Source organism: Schistocerca americana, chromosome 3, assembly GCF_021461395.2.
Source record: "Schistocerca americana isolate TAMUIC-IGC-003095 chromosome 3, iqSchAmer2.1, whole genome shotgun sequence".
NCBI lineage: Eukaryota > Metazoa > Arthropoda > Insecta > Orthoptera > Acrididae > Schistocerca > Schistocerca americana.
The window spans coordinates 494,545,548-494,565,788 of record NC_060121.1 but is presented as its reverse complement, the minus strand read 5'-3'; the positions used below and the strand labels follow the sequence as shown (position 1 = coordinate 494,565,788).

Here is a 20,241-nt window from a genome sequence, read left to right as displayed (position 1 = left end):
TCAAGGAGGTACTTAAATGTCTGTGGAGGAACTGCAGCACATTCTTCCCCAAGAACCGAAGGCAGAGAAGGCAGTGATTTCCACGTTCTAACTCATCCCAAAGGTGTTCCGTTGGGCTCAGATCTAGACACAAGGAAGGCCACTCCATCTCAGGAATATTAGTGTCCACCAACTATTGTCTCAAAGATGTTGCTTTATAATAGGGTCATTTTCAGACTGTTACAATTATTGTCTCCGAATTTTCCTATCCTTCCCCCACACCACAACACTACCTCTTCTACACTTCACTGTTGCCACTGCATATGATGGCAGGTAACATGTAACATTCTCCAGACATTCGTCAAAACCAAACCCATCCATCGAATTCTCACAGGTATACCATGAGTCACCGCTCTAAATCACTCGTTGCCAGTTATTCACGATCCAGTAGCGTCACCCTTTACACCACGTCAAGCATCGGTTAGCAGTGACTACAGAAATGTTTAACTTATGATATGTTGCTCGACCATTGTACCCAACTTTTTTAGCCCCCTAAGCACAGTCATTGTGCTAGTTGGTTTGCTGCTAGTAGCACGTCTTGATCTCGTGAGTGATTTCTTCCGATGATTCCACGCAATTTTTTACGACTACCCTCCTAAGTTCCCAACGGGTATACATGAGGTCTGTCTAGCGTTGGTTTAGCTGTGGTAGTTCCTTCGCGTTTCCACTTCACAGTCGTTTCACCAGCAGTCAACTTGGGAAACTTTAGAATGGTTAAAATGTACCTGGGGGATTTGTTACTCAGATGACATCCAATGACTAGTTCACGTTCGAAGTCGCTGAGCTCTTCTGACACATCCATTCTCTACTGACATCACGCAACTTTCGCCCACTTTTGTACTGGCAGGTCGGCCTTTTGTGACATGTTGTGATGAAATACGCATTACATAGGAATATCCAGATACGTTTGATCGGGTAGTGTAGGCGTGCAGAACAATGGATTTTGCAATGCGACACGTAAATAATAGAAACTAAAGGCTGAGTGCAGTTCGTGCAAGGAGAAAAATGTTATCAAGCACACACCGAAATATACGCATGTCTTAAGAACCATACCGAGTGGCCCCAGGCGGTAGTTGATGGTGACGAGTATGACACCGTAGGAGACAAGGAAGTCGGGCCCATGCTCCTGGTCTGAGCCACTACCAACGACGAACCCTCCGCCGTGCACCCAGAAGAGCACGGGCAGCCCTGCACCCTCCTCTGGTACGCCAGGCACGAACACATTCAGGTAGAGGCAGTCCTCGGAGCCGTCACCCGAGCTCTGCACGCAGTCGCTGCCGTATGAGGTGGCGTTGCGCACGCCCTCCCAGCTACCAGCTGGCTGTGGATCCTGTCAAGAGATTATCAGAATTATCTGAACCTGAACATTAGCCGGCCAGAGTGGCCGAGCGGTTCTAGGCGCTTCAGTCTGGAACCGCGGAACTGCTACTGTCGCAGGTTCGAATCCTGCCTCGGGCATGGATGTGTGTGATGTCCTTAGGTTAGTTAGGTTTAAGTAGTTCTAAGTTCTAGGGGACTGATGACCTAAGATGTTAAGTCCCATAGTGCTCAGAGCCATTTGAACCATTTTATCTGAACATTGTCGGTCCTACTTCTTTCAGTGCATTAACAGTTTGAGCAAATCGTCATTTGAAAATAGCAAACCATCTAGGAGGATCAATGTGCAGGGCGTTTCACCGTTGCTTTCATGAAGCTAGGTATTGGGGGCTTCAGCTGCGAATTATTATTATGGAGAACAAAGTCCAGTTTGATGATAATTTGCCACTCAACTGTGTGTACTGTTTACTTTATTTGCAATCGACTTGCGGCTTCACCTTCCAGCAATTCGAGTCAGTTATCGAAATGGTATATACCTGCTAGTATATCCTGTTGCTGCATTGCATTAGAAGTGTGTGCTGTGGTACTTTTATATTCGTGACAAATAATTCCTACATTAAGATAACTTTCACTTCTTAAACTGCCCTCTCCAATAAACGACTTAGATAACTCAATGAAAATGGGCCATATTGCCTTACATCTACACAGATTTTCCCCTCTTCCGTCTACGCCAGCGACCTGAGACATCTACGGGTGAAGAAAATGGATAATATTTTTATTCCTGTAGCTTACACTGTATCGTCAAAGACTAGGAAACATTCTTTTCCACTACATACAGGGTGTTTCAAAAATGACCAGTATATTTGAAGCGGCAATAAAAACTAAACGAGCAGCGATAGAAATACACCGTTTGTTGCAATATGCTTGGGACAACAGTACATTTTCAGGCAGACAAACTTTAGAAATTACAGTAGTTACAATTTTCAACAACAGACGGCGCTGCAAGTGATGTGAAAGATATAGAAGACAAACCAGTCTGTGGGTGCGCCATTCTGTACGTCGTCTTTCTGCTGTAAGCGTGTGCTGTTTACAACGTGCAAGTGTGCTGTAGACAACATGATTTATTCCTTAGAACAGAGGATTTTTCTGGTGTTGGAATTCCACCGCCTAGAACACAGTGTTGTTGCAACAAGACGAAGTTTTCAACGGAGGTTTAATGTAACCAAAGGACCGAAAAGCGATACAATAAAGGATCTGTTTGAAAAATTTCAACGGACTGGGAACGTGACGGATGAACGTGCTGGAAAGGTAGGGCGACCGCGTACGGCAACCACAGAGGGCAACGCACAGCTAGTGCAGCAGGTGATCCAACAGTGGCCTCGGGTTTCCGGTCGCCGTGTTGCAGCTGCGGTCCACATGACGCCAACGTCCACATATCGTCTCATGCGCCAGAGTTTACACCTCTATCCATACAAAATTCAAACGCGGCAACCCCTCAGCGCCGCTACCATTGCTGCACGAGAGACATTCGCTAACGATATAGTGCACAGGATTGATGACGGCGATATGCATGTGGGCAGCATTTGGTTTACTGACGAAGCTTATTTTTACCTGGACGACTTCGTCAATAAACAGAACTGGCGCATATGGGGAACCGAAAAGCCCCATGTTGCAGTCCCATCGTCCCTGCATCCTCAAAAAGTACTGGTCTGGGCCGCCATTTCTTCCAAAGGGATCATTGGCCCATTTTTCAGATCCGAAACGATTACTGCATCACGCTATCTGGACATTCTTCGTGAATTTGTGGCGGTACAAACTGCCTTAGACGACACTGCGAACACCTCGTGGTTTATGCAAGATGGTGCCCGGCCACATCGCACGGCCGACGTCTTTAATTTCCTGAATGAATATTTCGATGATCGTGTGATTGCTTTGGGCTATCCGAAACATACAGGAGGCGGCGTGGATTGGCCTCCCTATTCGCCAGACATGAACCCCTGTGACTTCTTTCTGTGGAGACACTTGAAAGACCAGGTGTACCGCCAGAATCCAGAAACAATTGAACAGCTGAAGCAGTACATCTCATCTGCATGTGAAGCCATTCCGCCAGACACGTTGTCAGAGGTTTCGGGTAATTTCATTCAGAGACTACGCCATATTATTGCTACGCATGGTGGATATGTGGAAAATATCGTACTATAGAGTTTCCCAGACCGCAGCGCCATCTGTTGTTGAAAGTTGTAACTACTGTAATTTCGAAAGTTTGTCTGCCTGAAAATGTACTGTTGTCCCAAGCATATTGCAACAAACGGTGTACTTCTATCGCTGCTCGTTTAGTTTTTATTTCCGTTTCAAATATACCGGTCATTTTTGAAACACCCTGTATGATCAAACACCATCCTCATGTCTACGTATTCATTTTTCCTAATGGCGACTAATATTAACGGCAGTGCTGTTCCGAATATCGAGATCATCCTTTTCAAATCTATGGTAACTTTACTTTCCATTCATCAATAAATTACTTTTTATTTATTCTCTACATCTATAGAGTCTGTACGTATTCTGCAAACCAAGTAGCATAGGGTACTAAGCACATACCACATGCTTGGGTTTCTTCTTGTTACAGTCGCGTATAGAGAACTGGAACAGAAACTGTTTACATGTCTAGTGGTTCCTGAGACAGTAGGAGATTGATTTCAGGATTCTTCTCTTAATACTGGTTTTTGAACATTTTTATGTAGGCTTTCACGCGTAAATTGGTAGCTATCTTCGAGCTTTTGTCAAACAGGTTCTCTTCATTTCCGTGACGCTATCCTTTGCACCAAAACCTGGTTCCACTCATGGTGTCCTCCTTATTTGTATACATTCTATACCCCCAATTAGTCATAATCGGTACGGGTCCCATCCACTTGCCGAAGATAATGTTTTATTAGCAATTTCTCACTCCATTATTGTTCCCACTCCTACCATTATCTTACTTAGAACTAGAAGTTACTCACATTACTTTAGCGTTCTAATATTTCTCATGATCACCTTAATTAACATTCTTTTTTCATCTGATTTTTGTCCCGCTGTTCCTTCTGAGCCATTCCCTTGGAATATTTTAGTTGGGATGAAGCCATAAAGACATTTTTAGCATATAACCGCATGCAGTACGGAACTACAACTTAATAGTTTCTCGTTATTTCACGTAACGCAGTATTGGATCCGTTAAAGTTGTCCCAACAGCACATAATTCACCGGAGGCTTACCAGTCTCAGCTGGACTACTACTCCTCTTGACTTGCGCCAGTTGTGACTTCTGGAGGAACCGCTGTTTCGTCCAGTGTGAAGCTTCTCAGTATACTAGCTGCGTCAAAGAAGGCTTCTGTTTCCGCTCTGGGGGCCATATTATCGGTCTCCTCGTTAAATTCGCCTCGTAGGTCTCGCGAAATTACTACTGCTCGTGTCAACCACATAAGGATTTGCTTAAGAGTTTTTACTCCCTTTTTATTACTTTTTTAACAAGGCTTCAGACGGACTGTGGGTGGCCTAATAAGATGGGTAGTAATTTTCCGATATTTGACCGTTACTTTGTCTATGTACTCTTGAAATCCATTCTTCTTCCATCTGTCGGGGCGGTATTACTGTCAGCGAACTTTACTTATCCGTTTATCATACACATTTTAGGCAGCAAAAGTTCTAACATCTCATGAAGTCAGTATGAAACGCAAGTGGTTAACACAATGTCGCCATTGATGTAATGACAGATTGATGCTACTTGACGAGGATAGAAAAGGATGTGGCTTCGATGGAAGAAACAAACCGTCTTTCACGTGTGGAAATCATGTAAAACTAAATCTTGGCCAGTCTAACAGCGATTAGACCCATTCTCCTCCTGAATAACTATTGTAAAATCGCCAAGCACGTGAATTTAGGTTGCTAAATAGAGATCATTCAGAGTGAGCACCCCCGGTTACAAGCTGGGATATGACTGTCAGTGCAGAACTCACCTGGAAGCGCAGCTCTCCAACAGGAGGCTCGGCGTACGGGACTCCCAGAAAGGCCGTGTAGGACGTGTTGTAGACGCTCGTGGCCGTACTTCCCAGCAGGCTTCCTTGCTGGACCGTCACCAGCACGTCCTCGGCCTACAGAAAGAAAGTAGCATAAACTGAGTTAAAATTTCCAGTTTAGAACAGTGGTTCCGACCCATCAGTTATTAGCTTCGGTCTCCCTTCCTCCCCCCTTTCCCCCCCCCCCCCTCCCACCGCCACCGCATACCACCATCATCACCATTATTGCCTAACTGAACTTTAGAATGAAAAAGAATTTTCTTCGCACTCATTTATGTCTGAAATGACGAAGGGTAAATGGTATTAGTTGATATGGGTGTTTACTAAACGACAAACTATTGATTCTATGAGAAGATTGACTGCTTATTTGTAACAATCTTTTGTTACAGAATGATGAAACAATTCTCTGTGCATCGTGTGCGCTATCTACAATTCCTTCTCAGGTAAGAAAGCTAACTATCCATATTGAGCTTAGAAACCTGTTAAAAAGTATGCTTCCTCTGCAGCACTCCTCACCCTAGCGACACTTGTTTCACCCATATCCTGCACCTTCATTTGGTATCAACCAAGCTAACATGTGTGCACTACACTTATTGTTTGTAAACCACTCATTATATATAAAATGACAGGAATTCGAAGACGATTGGTTGGCATTGCTTTGTCTCCGACCACAGCCACTAATAATAATAGTAGAGTGTAGGGCCTACAGCAGTATAGTTACTGTTGTATTGTATTGCCAATTAGTTCATTTATCTGATGCAAAATGTATAATGAATCAATTTCTGATCCATTTTGAAAATTACGTGCAACTTGAAGGCAGCATTTTCGTGAGATACTCAAGCATATGTGACGTGTATGTTTCTATTTTACAGTCATAAAGCATGGCGCAAAGCTTGTGTGTAGTGAGTGGCCCATGTGAGGAAGATAACGTTCACACATTCGTTTCACAAGCTGTACGTTCCACTACATCGTGTCACTCGTTAACGCTCTTCTTCAGAGGCAGAGGTCAAATCGCAGGCCGTGCTGGCCGAGCGGTTGTAGGCGCTTCAGTCCGGAACCGCGCGACTGCTACGGTCGCAGGTTCGAATCCTGCCTCGGGCATGGATGTGTGTGATGTCCTTAGGTTAGTTAGGTTTAAGTAGTTCTAAGTTCCGGGGGACTGATGACCTCAGATGTTAAGTCCCATAGTGCTCAGAGCCATTTGAACCATTTTAGAGGTCAAATCGTACCCCATATTACTACTAATGTATGTCATCGTTTCTGTAATTTCGTATTTCATTTTTCTAAATAATTCAGGCACGTGTTCTTCATCCCTTTCATTACGAATTTCATTATGTAAGCACACCATTTTAAGCACACCATTTTTCTTGCTCTCTGTAATAATAATATTAATAATGCTGAAATATCTTTTAAGTATTGCTATTAATATGTAAAACCTTTGTTTATGTTTAAGCTTCAAACAAAGCTACTCGCGTATCAAATAGCACATTAGGATTTTAAGGCTAGGTGGTAGTTTGCGGTACTCTCTGTATACTCGCCAGACGACAAGCATATAGCGAAATCAGACCGCGTTCAGAGTAATGTCGCTTCGACTGTCAAAATTTTGTCAATAAATTGTCAAACTATTCGTTACAAAGTTTCCGAATTTACTGCTCTCTTTCAGAGTAATGACGCTTCGACTGTCAAAATTTTGTTAATAAATTGTCAAACTATTCGTTACGAAGTTTTCGAATTTACTGCTCTTCTACATCTACATCTACATCTACATCTACATTGATACTCCGCAAGCCACCCAACGGTGTGTGGCGGAGGGCACTTTATGTGCCACTGTCATTACCTCCCTTTCCTGTTCCAGTCGCGTATGGTTCGCGGGAAGAACGACTGTCTGAAAGCCTCCGTGCGCGCTCTAATCTCTCTAATTTTACATTCGTGATCTCCTCGGGAAGTATAAGTAGGGGGAAGCAATATATTCGATACCTCATCCAGAAACGCACCCTCTCGAAACCTGGCGAGCAAGCTACACCGCGATGCAGAGCGCCTCTCTTGCAGAGTCTGCCACTTGAGTTTATTAAACATCTCCGTAACGCTATCACGGTTACCAAATAACCCAGTGACGAAACGCGCCGCTCTTCTTTGGATCTTCTCTATCTCCTCCGTCAACCCGACCTGGTACGGATCCCACACTGATGAGCAATACTCAAGTATAGGTCGAACGAGTGTTTTGTAAGCCACCTCCTTTGTTGATGGACTACATTTTCTAAGCACTCTCCCAATGAATCTCAACCTGGTACCCGCCTTACCAACAATTAGTTTTATATGATCATTCCACTTCAAATCGTTCCGTACGCATACTCCCAGATATTTTACAGAAGTAACTGCTACCAGTGTTTGTTCCGCTATCATATAATCATACAATAAAGGATCCTTCTTTCTATGTATTCGCAATACATTACATTTGTCTATGTTAAGGGTCAGTTGCCACTCCCTGCACCAAGTGCCTATCCGCTGCAGATCTTCCTGTATTTCGCTACAATTTTCTAATGCAGCAACTTCTCTGTATACTACAGCATCATCCGCGAAAAGCCGCATGGAACTTCCGACACTATCTACTAAGTCATTTATATATATTGTGAAAAGCAATGGTCCCATAACACTCCCCTGTGGCACGCCAGAGGTTACTTTAACGTCTGTAGACGTCTCTCCATTGATAACAACATGCTGTGTTCTGTTTGCTAAAAACTCTTCAATCCAGCCACACAGCTGGTCTGATATTCCGTAGGCTCTTACTTTGTTTATCAGGCGACAGTGCGGAACTGTATCGAACGCCTTCCGGAAGTCAAGAAAAATAGCATCTACCTGGGAGCCTGTATCTAATATTTTCTGGGTCTCATGAACAAATAAGGCGAGTTGGGTCTCACACGATCGCTGTTTCCGGAATCCATGTTGATTCCTACATAGTAGATTCTGGGTTTCCAGAAATGACATGATACGCGAGCAAAAAACATGTTCTAAAATTCTACAAGAGATCGACGTAATAGATATAGGTCTATAGTTTTGCGCATCTGCTCGACGACCCTTCTTGAAGACTGGGACTATCTGTGCTCTTTTCCAATCATTTGGAACCCTCCGTTCCTCTAGAGACTTGCGGTACACGGCTGTTAGAAGGGGGGCAAGTTCTTTCGCGTACTCTGTGTAGAATCGAATTGGTATCCTGTCAGGTCCAGTGGACTTTCCTCTATTGAGTGATTCCAGTTGCTTTTCTATTCCTTGGACACTTATTTCGATGTCAGCCATTTTTTCGTTTGTGCGAGGATTTAGAGAAGGAACTGCAGTGCGGTCTTCCTCTGTGAAACAGCTTTGGAAAAAGGTGTTTAGTATTTCAGCTTTACGCGTGTCATCCTCTGTTTCAATGCCATCATCATCCCGTAGTTTCTGGATATGCTGTTTCGAGCCACTTACTGATTTAACGTACGACCAGAACTTCCTAGGATTTTCTGTCAAGTCGGTACATAGAATTTTACTTTCAAATTCAATGAACGCTTCACGCATAGCCCTCCTTACGCTAACTTTGACATCGTTTAGCTTCTGTTTGTCTGAGAGGTTTTGGCTGCGTTTAAACTTGGAGTGGAGCTCTCTTTGCTTTCGCAGTAGTTTCCTAACATTGTTGTTGTACCACGGTGGGTTTTTCCCGTCCCTCACAGTTTTACTCGGCACGTACCTGTCTAAAACGCATTTTACGATTGCCTTGAACTTTTTCCATAAACACTCAACATTGTCAGTGTCGGAACAGAAATTTTCGTTTTGATCTGTTAGGTAGTCTGAAATCTGCCTTCTATTACTCTTGCTAAACAGATAAACCTTCCTCCCTTTTTTTATATTCCTATTAACTTCCATATTCAGGGATGCTGCAACGGCCTTATGATCACTGATTCCCTGTTCTGTACATACAGATTCGAAAAGTTCGGGTCTGTTTGTTATCAGTAGGTCCAATATGTTATCTCTTCTGGAACTATCTTGCACTCAAATTATTCTCGGGACCGAGGGGTGTCTGAAACCCCAAATATAAAGCGTCGAGATATTTAGCGATTCATGGAACTTATATCGAAAAGACAGATTAGTCGCCGCAGGAGGGAGGGTGTTCATTATAGTTGACAAAAATACTGTCTCTATAGAGGCCGAATTTGACTGTGACACTGAAGTTATCTCCTCACGTGTAACAGATCTAAGTTCAAATTCAAATGGCTCTAAGCACTATGGGACTTAACATCTGAGGTCATCAGTCCCCAAGACTTAGAACTACTTAAACCCAACTAACCTAAGGACATCACACACATCCATGCCCGAGGCAGGATTCGAACTTGCGACCGTAGCGTTCGCGCGGTTCCAGACTGTAGCGCCTAGAACCGCTCGGCCACCCCGGCCGGCTAAGGTGTGTTCACATCTTATTATTTGAGCAGTGAGCTCCAATATATGTCTAAAGTATTGCTGTTGTTAATTTTAACTGTAACCTGCACCATATATCCCGTTTGGTTGTCCCATCATTTTTAAAAAAATTTCAGATGCCGCTCCGACAGCAAGCTTGAAATCGTTGGACGGCGACAACTGGACGCCATTAAGGGGAGCCGGAGGTGGTCAAATCCAAAAAATTACGATTTTTTTTTTTTTGCTACCGAAAATTAATTAGAACATTCCTCTTTAATGTAAACTTTGAATTATTGTTCTACTCGCCCTAGAAGTGGAGTTATTACTATTTTCCCCCACGCCTGCAGAGGAAATGGGCGGCCGCTGAATGCATCTAACACCCTCTCGTGACTTCCTGGCGAACTGCTTGGGATTTTCTCGGCCTGTTACGCACACAGCGCCTTATGTTACGCATACAGCGAGTGTGCAAGGGTTGACTACATTGTTTTCTGTGACAAATATTACCCGTATTTCCTTACAGCTTACTCCTATTTTCCTCAGAATTTCGAACATCTTGCTCCATTTAATATTGTAGTACACTTTTGTTCTGATTACGATGCCACGTTTTAGTAACCGTGTATATAAGAAGAGGAAGAACGTAGGGAAAAGAAAATTAACACTAATACCAAGTTGCGATACTACAATGAATAAGAGCGCGGACATCGTCTCTTTGCTGTTTACCGTTTCTAATTAGTTCAGTGTTGCGCCTGTTGTTGGTAGTATTATACTTCTTGTGTAAAGCGGGTAATATGCAGTATGTACAAGAATCAGGAGGGAACAATAAAACCAATTTTTCATGACTTAGCACAGCCAGAATTGTTACACAAATGTCTACACGGAAAGACGCAGAATCTTAATGAGAGCGTAAACAATTTGACGTGGAAAGTGATTCCTAAAAGGGTGTTTGTAAGCATAAAAACATTGCACTTTGGCGTTTATGATGCAATAGCAACCTACAACCAAGGGAACAGTGTGAAGTGTGAAGTTCTGAAGGCATTAGGATTTACAGCTGGGGTGAACACTGTACGATCACTAAGAAATATTGACAGAGAAAGGATAAGAGGAGCAGAAAGAGGAGAAAGGCATATGAAGTATGATGGAACAACAGGCCAGAAAAGAAGACAGAAGAGGAAGCTTTTGGAGGATGAAGAAGAAGACCCTGATAATCCATCCTATAGTGCAGGAATATATTGAGAAACTTTGATAGCCATTTCCCGTAAATTAGAATTTTTCGAATATAAGGAACATTTTCTCAAAGTCCACTCAAGCTAGAGAGATGAAATTTTTATACAGCACTCCTAGTGGTCAAATTTACATTGTAACACAGCCATTTGGCAATATGTTCAGTAGTTTCATTTCAGTTTAATTATAAAACAATTATTTGTAAAAAAAATTGGGTCATTAATAAAAAAAAAATTGGAAGGAAAATAGAAAAGATACTCCAAAATCCCTCCGTCATAACTGCAATACTAAACCACTCTATATGTAAAAAAAAATTCAAATTTTTCTATTTGGTAGTTTATTCATAAATGTTCCTCAAACTTAGCGATTTTAACATGGGCAGCATAGGCACCTCCGGCTCCCCTTAAGCGACAGTTTCAAATTATCGTAATTAATACCCCGTTCTTGCCACAGGCGACGCTGGAGATGTGCGATATTATTTCTTTCATTTATGATTTATGGGAAACTGATATTTTCAAAATATTTAACGATTTATTTAGACGATTTAAATTGAGTGCAATAGGACACAGATTTGGCCTGCACTAAGATGTAATTAAATCACACGTAGGTCCTTACATATTGAAAATCGTGAAATACTTTTTTGTGTATGTAGCCTATAATGATTAACGGTTTTTGAACATGGATTCGTCTAAGTAATTTCAATAGTTATACAGGATCTCACGCTACATTTTTGTGTCAGTAATATCTAAGAACGATCCGTGCCTTCGCATATCTTTGCAGTGAAACCAAAATCATATTAAAAATAAAAATAAAATATAAATTAAATTAAATTAAATAATAAAACCCCACATTTACATTACATTCAACAATACACACATTAATAGGTTTTATGTATACTACAGTTGTGGAACGTCCAGAGCAACATCGTGCAGTAGTACCGGTAGTTACTGTTCCAAAAACGTTCGTTATTTGTCTATAAAATACGGACCAATGAGTTTGTTTCGCATAATGCCACACCATACGTTAACCGATCAGGGATGTTGATGGTCAACTTGCCGTAACCAGTGGGGATTGTCTACACTCCACTAGTGCATGTTACGCTGGTAAACGCTACCACGATTTGTGAATTTAGACTCATCGGAAACCATGTACCTCAGCAAAGAAAGCGGCGGTCGTTTGCATTTATTGCCGCGCTATTTCACAAAACACTACCCGGTTATGGAAATCGGGGCCACGAAGTTCTTGATGCAGTGACACGTGGTATGGATGATACGTATGGTGACGCGATATTGTGTCAATACTACCTACGGACATACCAGATACGCGGTATAATTGACGGACGCTTGTCCGTCGGTTGTGGTGTACTGCCGCTAGTACAGCTGTTTCACTAGCTTCTTCTGTAACGTGTTTGCCTCGATTCCTTCTGCTGGTCTGTCCTCTGTTTGCAAAAGAACAAACGAGAGCGAGCTTTCTCTGAAAAGTGCTCGGCATATAAGGCAACATTTCTCCTACATTCTCTGTAAATCAGGATCATCTCTATTTTTCCTTCTGTGATTGCAACATTCATTGTTCACTTGCACGTCCCTTTTCCAAGCGATAGCTAAGTGTCCAGGTAGTAAACACTGCGCAACTATTGTAAAGTTTAGAACCGCTATCTGTTCTACGTCTGCACGCTACGTGAGCTCCGGTCGCAATGTACTGCCTGTTATGATACGTCGTAGTTCGCTACACGGCCACGGTCGCGCGTCGAGTAGTCCCCTGTTCGATACGTCTCGGAGGAATAAAAATGGGGTTTCCAATTATAAGTTACGAAATATTGACCTGTCCTACCCTCACAGCATGGATGTGGGATCCCACGTGTCATTGGATATTCGAGGGCCATTGAACAGCATGTCGTAAATTACAATTGTATACCCTCTCTATTCCTCTGATTACAGTTCCATCTGTGGTGAAACGAAGAAAATGCTTCAGCCAAAACATATGTAGATTTTGCCATAGAATCGTAATCTGCAATAAAAAAACTATGGTTCCCATTCAAAATTTCAAAGTTGGCCACGCCACCCATGCATGTGGTATCGTTGGATGCCCCTCCGAGACAAACAAATTGGAATTATAACATTTTTTGATCCAATGTGTGATTTCCGAGATATGTTAAAGTCTTCAGTTAAAATGAATACACTGTAGAGACATTCATCAAAAAAGCCTGTAGGCTGCAGAGCAGCGTAATAAGCTGCTGCCAGCCCGCCCCCTTCGGGGGGAATCGAAATACAATTAAGAAAAAAAAAAGACATTCATCAAACAGCAGGGAATATGAAATTATATTAAGGCTGTTGTAATACGACGCAATGAGTAGAAGAAAAATGACATTCAAAACATTTAGTAAACAGTAATGATCGTGCCTTATGATAAAAGAAGGAAGGTTAGTGTTTAACGTCCCTTAGACATCGAGGTTGGTGCAGAAGTTCGGATTGAGGAAGAATGGGGAAGGATATCGGCCGTTCCCTTTCAACGGAACCATCCCTGCATTTGCCTTAAGCGATTCAGGGAGCTCAAGGAAAACGTACATAAGAATGGCCAGGCGGGGATTTGAACTGTCGTCCTCCGGAATGCGAATCCAGTGTACTAATCACTGGTGTCTCATATTGCATAATGCATTTAAATATAATTACTGTTATTGATCGGTTAACCATCCGCTCACACAGACAACACGGTAATACTTCTCCAAGTAATTACTGTGTCAGAACTTTGGGTTTTGCTGGTGGTGGCAGCAATCTAAAACGAGAACAGTCAACATGAAGTGTTCCGAATGGTGCCGAATTTTAACGATCAGTACTTGGCGGTCGGCAGCCAACATACCGTGCCATTACTATAGCTAGACCGTTGAAAGCTCATAAAATCTGACTTCTATAGATTATCAATATATGTGCATCCCTAGGTGCCGCACCACAATGTCAGTATTGGCTCTTGCGCAGAAAAGTTTGACGATCTCTGTTCTAGAGGGGTACCTTACAATGGACCATATGAAAAAGATAATGTTCATACATTCGTTTCACACGTGTCACGCATTAATGTTAATATTTAAAATTAGTAATTATTGGTAATACATGTAATCAGTGTTACAGCCTTCTGAAATAATAGTTATGATTTTTGCACCTAAAGGGTGCCCCAGGTTGCGAACTGCTGCTTCAGAGTAACTTAATGATGGCAGCAATGATTGTACGACCAATTGGTAATGAAAAGAACTTCCCTCAGCACCACATCCAGCACACCCAAAGCAACAAGCGAAGTACATCTCACTTCAGTACTTGCACGACATTTTACGTTCCTGATTGAGTCTTAAGTGTCTAGTAACGAATTATTTATTCTTACCACAAAATTTATGAGAAGGTGTTTCTACGTTGCATTTGACCAACGTAGGTTTTTATGTTGTTGAGTTCCTAATGTCATTCAACAGACAAGCTGAAAAGCGATTCGAGGCCAATCCCAGTGACAAGTACAATTTGAATCAGAATTTGGTAACATACGTGTTGTCCCTTTAACCACAATAGTGACTTCGACGCTGATTTGCTAAACCACTGTACAGAATGCTGCGAAGATGAATTACGAAATAGAAGCATAAATTGAACATTAGCCCATCTACGTTACAAACTTCATTATTGAACTCAAAATTACTCTCGTCATCTGAATGCAGCTCGCCTAAGTGGCAGTCTAGCGCATCATTTAACGATCACTGTCATACTTGAGAACAGGGTGAATTGCTTCTTTTAACCCTATTTCATGCCTTTGAAAGGCTGCTTATTTGAATTAATTTCTACATTTAAGATGTGGATGACAGATGTTACTGTCCGCTTAGTCAAATATCCAAATTCTGTTTTAAACTCATATTTCCAACTTTGATAAAGTAGTTTTTGGAGGGCAATATAGCAATTAATCTTAAAAGAAATACTATGTCAACTGGTAATAGGAATATCTTGTAATGGAAAAAAACATGTACGACACAGCAAGATACCCATGAAACCTCGTGGCCTTATATAAAATAATTAGATGCAAGACATACTGACAGAAAGTTGTTGCGCCAAAGTACTGGTGGAAAAACTACATCACTGACGCAGAGTAATTTTTCACTGTATTTTCTAGTTTATTTGAATCTACAGAATTTTTACTGTAAGGTGGCAAGATTTTGTCACCGTACATTTAACTTTCTTATAGATTTATATTTACATTATTTTATATTTATGAGTCAAAATCGGAGTAATCGTTTCATTGGCTGTTACTGGCTAACACCACATACTAACAACTTCTGCAATACTGCATGTCTGGAAGTTAATTAAGACTGAACACTAATAGAGAGGATCAAGTGGCCTCGCGTCCTCAGAAGCCGCTGTCACGCAACGAGGAGTTGGGAAGCATCTTATCGTATTCTGCAGGGTCGGACATTTATTTAAAAAATACTGCTGAGGTCATCGGTCCCTAGGCTTGCGCACTACTTAATTTAAACTAACTTACGCTAAGGACAACACGCACACCCATGCCCGATGTAGGACTCGAACCTCCGACGGGAGAAGCCGCGCGAACCGTGTCAAAGCGCCTCAGCCTGCGCGGCTGCCACCGCTGCGGACATTTAGTATCCTGAACGAGACGGCGGTGGTTTATGATGCTAGAGGCAGCAGATCCACCGTAGAGCGGACAGAGCGGGCGGGAGATGTTCTCTGACGACGCGAAAAAACCTGGAGAATGAGCGTCGAGGCCGGAAGAATGCGAAAGGACATCCTTTTAGTACGAAGGAATGTGCAGGGTCAGAAACAACGCTCACGAGCGGACCTCGAAAACTTCTCACGGCAGTGCAGGAGCACATCTCCAACCAGAGGCGCGTTAAGGTACGGAAATGGAGCCTTCCAGAAATTCTTCCGAAAGGAGTATGAGCTTCAGGTGATTGGCTGGCAGATTGGTGACCCATGTGGTGTGAGGTAATGTTTTGCAATGGCCGCCGGGATCGTCACCTGGAGCACAAACGTAGGTGCCGCGTGTCCATCTGGGAGCGGCAAATGCCGGGAGAAAAAGAAGACTTCCCTGCCTGCAGGGATCGAGAGCACTCGCCTCTAAAGATCGCTAGAAGGGACTTCGCTGGCGACAGCCATACCGCAGGAGCTGGCGGTGAGATTTTAAGAAGAGCTGCTTTCGATACGGGGAACGCGTTAGTCGCTTCTCTGAGAAAGAAATGTAATTCTGTTTGCTTGAGTGACGATTATTTAACTCTCTGTGGAGTATGACACACTCTGAAGTGCATCTTTAAGGGAGGTTACTTGAGTGGAGAATACGTGAGTCGAATTTCTGTTCCTAGATAGTGAGCGAACAGAAATCTTGACTCGTTTTCTGTCTTGTACCGAGGTAGTTTCAGCCATAGGAGTTTGTGGGCGGTATACTGCGTCCATTCAGTAGAAAGAGAATTGCAAGTACGAGCGTACATCATCTGGACACACCGAGCGAAGTGGCACACTGGTTAGCACCCTGGACCTGCATTCGGGAGGACGACGGTTCAAACCAGAGTCCGGCCATCCTGATTTAAGTTTTCCGTGATTTCCCTATATCGCTTCAGGTAAATGCCGCGATGGTTCCTTTGAAAGGGCACGGCCGACTGCCTTCCTCATCCTTCCCTAATACGATGAGACCGATGATCTCGCTTATGGTCCCCTCCCCCAAATTCACCAAAAACCACCACCTCACCTGCACAGCAGCCAACGTCCCAATTAGTGGATCATCTGTGTAGTACAACTGCTATTCGTATTTCAACAGGTGATACGCGCACTCCAGTTCAGTGGACAGGGAAACAGTCACAGTACGTGCGTTTTGACTTCCATCTGCTTGTCCACTGAGCTTTTTTCTAAAAGTGCCAGTTGGGTTATATGTCTTCTGTTGATCACCGCTAGTCGGTGTCAACCATCATTGTGTGCATCTAACATCAGAGGGATGTGGCCAAAGTCAAACATGTTCCACCAATCTCGAAATTACAAGTAGTATATAATTCGATATTGTGTATTTCTTATTCGTTCAATTTTTGCATTCTGTATGCTTTTTAAGAATAAACAAGTTATAGTATCCCGTTGTGATTCATTCTAGTAGCATACCGATAAGAATGATTGGTTTGATGCGTTAAACTGAAGTAAAACCATAACCCAATACTTAGTTTCATGAAAAACCCTAGGCGTAGGCTTTCAATGGTAGTGTCAGTTTAATCATTTATTGGCGTGAGAACTCCACTGCGGAACAACATTAGGCAGCCACCCACACACATGCGTTGAGCTACACGCTCCGGGAGTTTACAGTATTCCTTGACTAACGCCTCAGCTGCCGCTGAGCTTGCACCTGCTCACCTTTAAAGAAATGGATCTATTCAACACTTCATCAGCTCTCCGGCGCGTAGCCAATTGCAATATACTTCTCTGGTTACTGATTTTAACATTTGTGGATGATTACATTTCAGTTATACAATTCTTTATACACACATTCGCTTGCATTTAGACGTTCCTTTTGGAGAAAGGAAATTTTTTTAATGCTTACACCTTTGGATGTTCTTTGATTGTAAGCGAACGCTAGTTCCATATTTCGGTGTATATTATCGTGATAGTGATAGTTCAATTTAGTACAATGCCTGGCCTCATTGCAACAACGTCGTTAATTGCTCAACGTTTTGTATGATTGCTTCCTTTTTGCTATATCTTTGTTTACATTCCATTACATGTCTATCAGTTTTTGCGGATATTTATTGTGGTTCCTAAGATGGCTGCACTGAGTTGCTGAAACCTTTCATAACGAGTGAATGCCTTTTGTATGTTACAATTCAATAAACAATGCAAAAACAAAGAAATTTTGCAACAAGAAAACGTTTGCTTTTAAAATTCCAAGAGTGTACGCCCTAAGAAGACTGAAAAAACGTGCTAGTTCCACTCACATACATCTTGCTTAACGACTAAAACGATAAAATATGAGAAATACAGATGCAGACGGATTCCATCGGAGAATCTTTGTGTGCGTCATCCGCAAATTTTGTTAGAAGTGTGGAAAATGACAGTGGTACACTATAAACACCTCCACTTCTAGCGCAAGACATCATATATGTTAATGTGTATATGTAGCTGTAGCTCCATGTGAAGACGTAGATCTAAATATAGACTTAGGAGGAATGTGTAAAAAATTGCCACGAGTTTCGTTCTAATGACAACGACACTAATATATCTTTCTATGCTTTACCTTAAGGTTGATCGTTAGTCCAAGAAGCAAAAGAGATACATGGCAGATATTACAGAGCATCATTGTGATCCAGCTACGGTCGAGTAACAACAAACCTGTTGATCTGCGGGAAGAGCTGACCTATAAGGCTGTCTGGCAACTGTGTCGTATGGATTCAGCTGCAACGGACAGAATGTCGCCGGTGCACACCTGTTGCTGCTGTGTACTCAGCTGATGCAGCAGACACTGCTGTTAGCAATAACACAGTCGTGGAGAGCAGCCTTTAGTAGACTATGGTCAATGTGACTAAACTCGTCTGCTAATCATTAACTTTTCTTGTTTAGGTCAGGGCTTTTATTACAAATTCAGGATTGTTTAGTACCTTTACGTTTCCGTTTGGCGTTTTTCGGGTGAGGTCTAGAAAGTGAGAACTTCTTCGCTTAGAAGCCATAGGAATGCGTGAATAGTTAATGAGATTCCATGTGTATCTTCCATCGCTATATTCAGGGACCTCATGGTCACAGTAGAAAATACGACACAATTTGTTCTCGAAGGACTACAGTTCCGTTTGTTATCGCAAAAGCCATTCACTTTCTCTTCGGAGTGAAACTGTTGTTACTTATAACCGCAGTACAAATGTTAGGGAGACATCAGTCACCCATCACGTCACCTACAGATTCTCTGGAGTTCACATGGGTCAGAAAGACAACTGGGGTGTCTACTTTACTATCATGGTGAGAGACGGGAACTTATTGAACGCTTTCGCACAAGCAATCTCGCAGCAAAAACAGTGGGCCATAGCGCCATATTTGCATACTTGTAATTTTTGGCTGGTGGATTAAAACTTCATGCGAAATAAAATTACACAAAATTATAGAAAACGAAAGATCTCCATGGAGATACTGCAGTTAGCTGAGTACCGAAGACGTGGTGGCATCTACAAAGCCCTGGCGAATTCCAGTATATTTCCACCGTGACTTTGTGTACCTCTTAGAGCTGTTCTTGAGCCCTACGGACGCATTAAGAAGTATAGTGCAGTTCTAATTTCCACACTATGCTCTTGTGCAGGGTGAGGCAAATAAAAGTGGCCCGGGCGAGTGGCATCATTAATCTGGTCGCAGCCCTAGCTGGCCACCCAGGTCACCTGATCTGTCAGTGTGTGATTACCTTGTGTAGGGAGCCCTCAAGTCTAAGGTGAATCGCAGCAATTCTTCAAGAACTGCAGCAGAACATTTCGGATGAGACAGCAGCAATTCCAGAAGTCCAGCTTTGATCCGCACCCAGTCACTTGCTGACCAGAATCCAAAAGTCCCAAGAGACGAATGATGGTCACTTTCAGCATCTGCTACAGTCAGGTTAGTACTGTATTTCCTCTGCTGTGTTTCTTTGTACCCTGGAACTCTGTTCTCTGGGGCACTTCTATCTGCCCTTCTCCCCTCCCCCCTCCCGCTCCCCTCTGTATATGGCATGTCCTTGGTCCTTGGTCGATACAGCCCTGTCCCAAACGCCTGTTGAAAAGGAGTTCTTCCAGTTTCACTAAATGATCAGTAAATCTTTTCTCGTAATTTGAGCTTCTTTCTTTATCTGTAACCAATACCGTTTTTTTAATGAAATGTCACACTGCATACGTTTACCTAAGCAGTATCTACCATCCAAGATATACAGCCTAGTATCTAATACAAGCCCTGTCGATTATTAGAATGCTGCGTTTTCTTCTTTTTTCATGCCGTTGTTTCTCGTCGCCCCAGCTGAGGAGGCAAGATGTTGCTCAGGGATGGACTTGGCTAATCGAGCAGGAGTTGATTCTAGCGTTGCAGCAATAAATCTCAAGCAATTATGGATTTTATCTTAGTAGCACCAGCGTTTTCTTGTCAACTCAGGGTGCAAATCGAAGGAACTTGATACCTTAAGACGAGGGCTTGGTGCACAGAGAATAAGCGTTAGCTCCCCTTGAGGCATTTACT

The 20,241-nt window shown here is 42.7% G+C and overlaps 1 protein-coding gene across 2 annotated transcripts in view; it reads right to left on the bottom strand.

Annotated features, from left to right (window-relative positions):
- LOC124607432 (venom carboxylesterase-6-like) overlaps positions 1–18,409 on the bottom strand; it is a 69,981-nt gene extending 51,572 nt beyond the window's left edge. For both annotated transcript variants that reach the window (XM_047139759.1, XM_047139760.1), the window contains exons 1-3: positions 18,299–18,409; positions 5,348–5,482; positions 1,093–1,369 (exon numbers count right to left, since the gene is read on the bottom strand). In XM_047139759.1, the coding sequence (XP_046995715.1) occupies positions 1,093–1,369; positions 5,348–5,482; positions 18,299–18,361 (475 nt within the window). In that variant the 5' untranslated portion in view covers positions 18,362–18,409. The remainder of the gene's footprint in view (positions 1–1,092; positions 1,370–5,347; positions 5,483–18,298) is intronic.
- Positions 18,410–20,241: the final 1,832 nt, after the last annotated feature.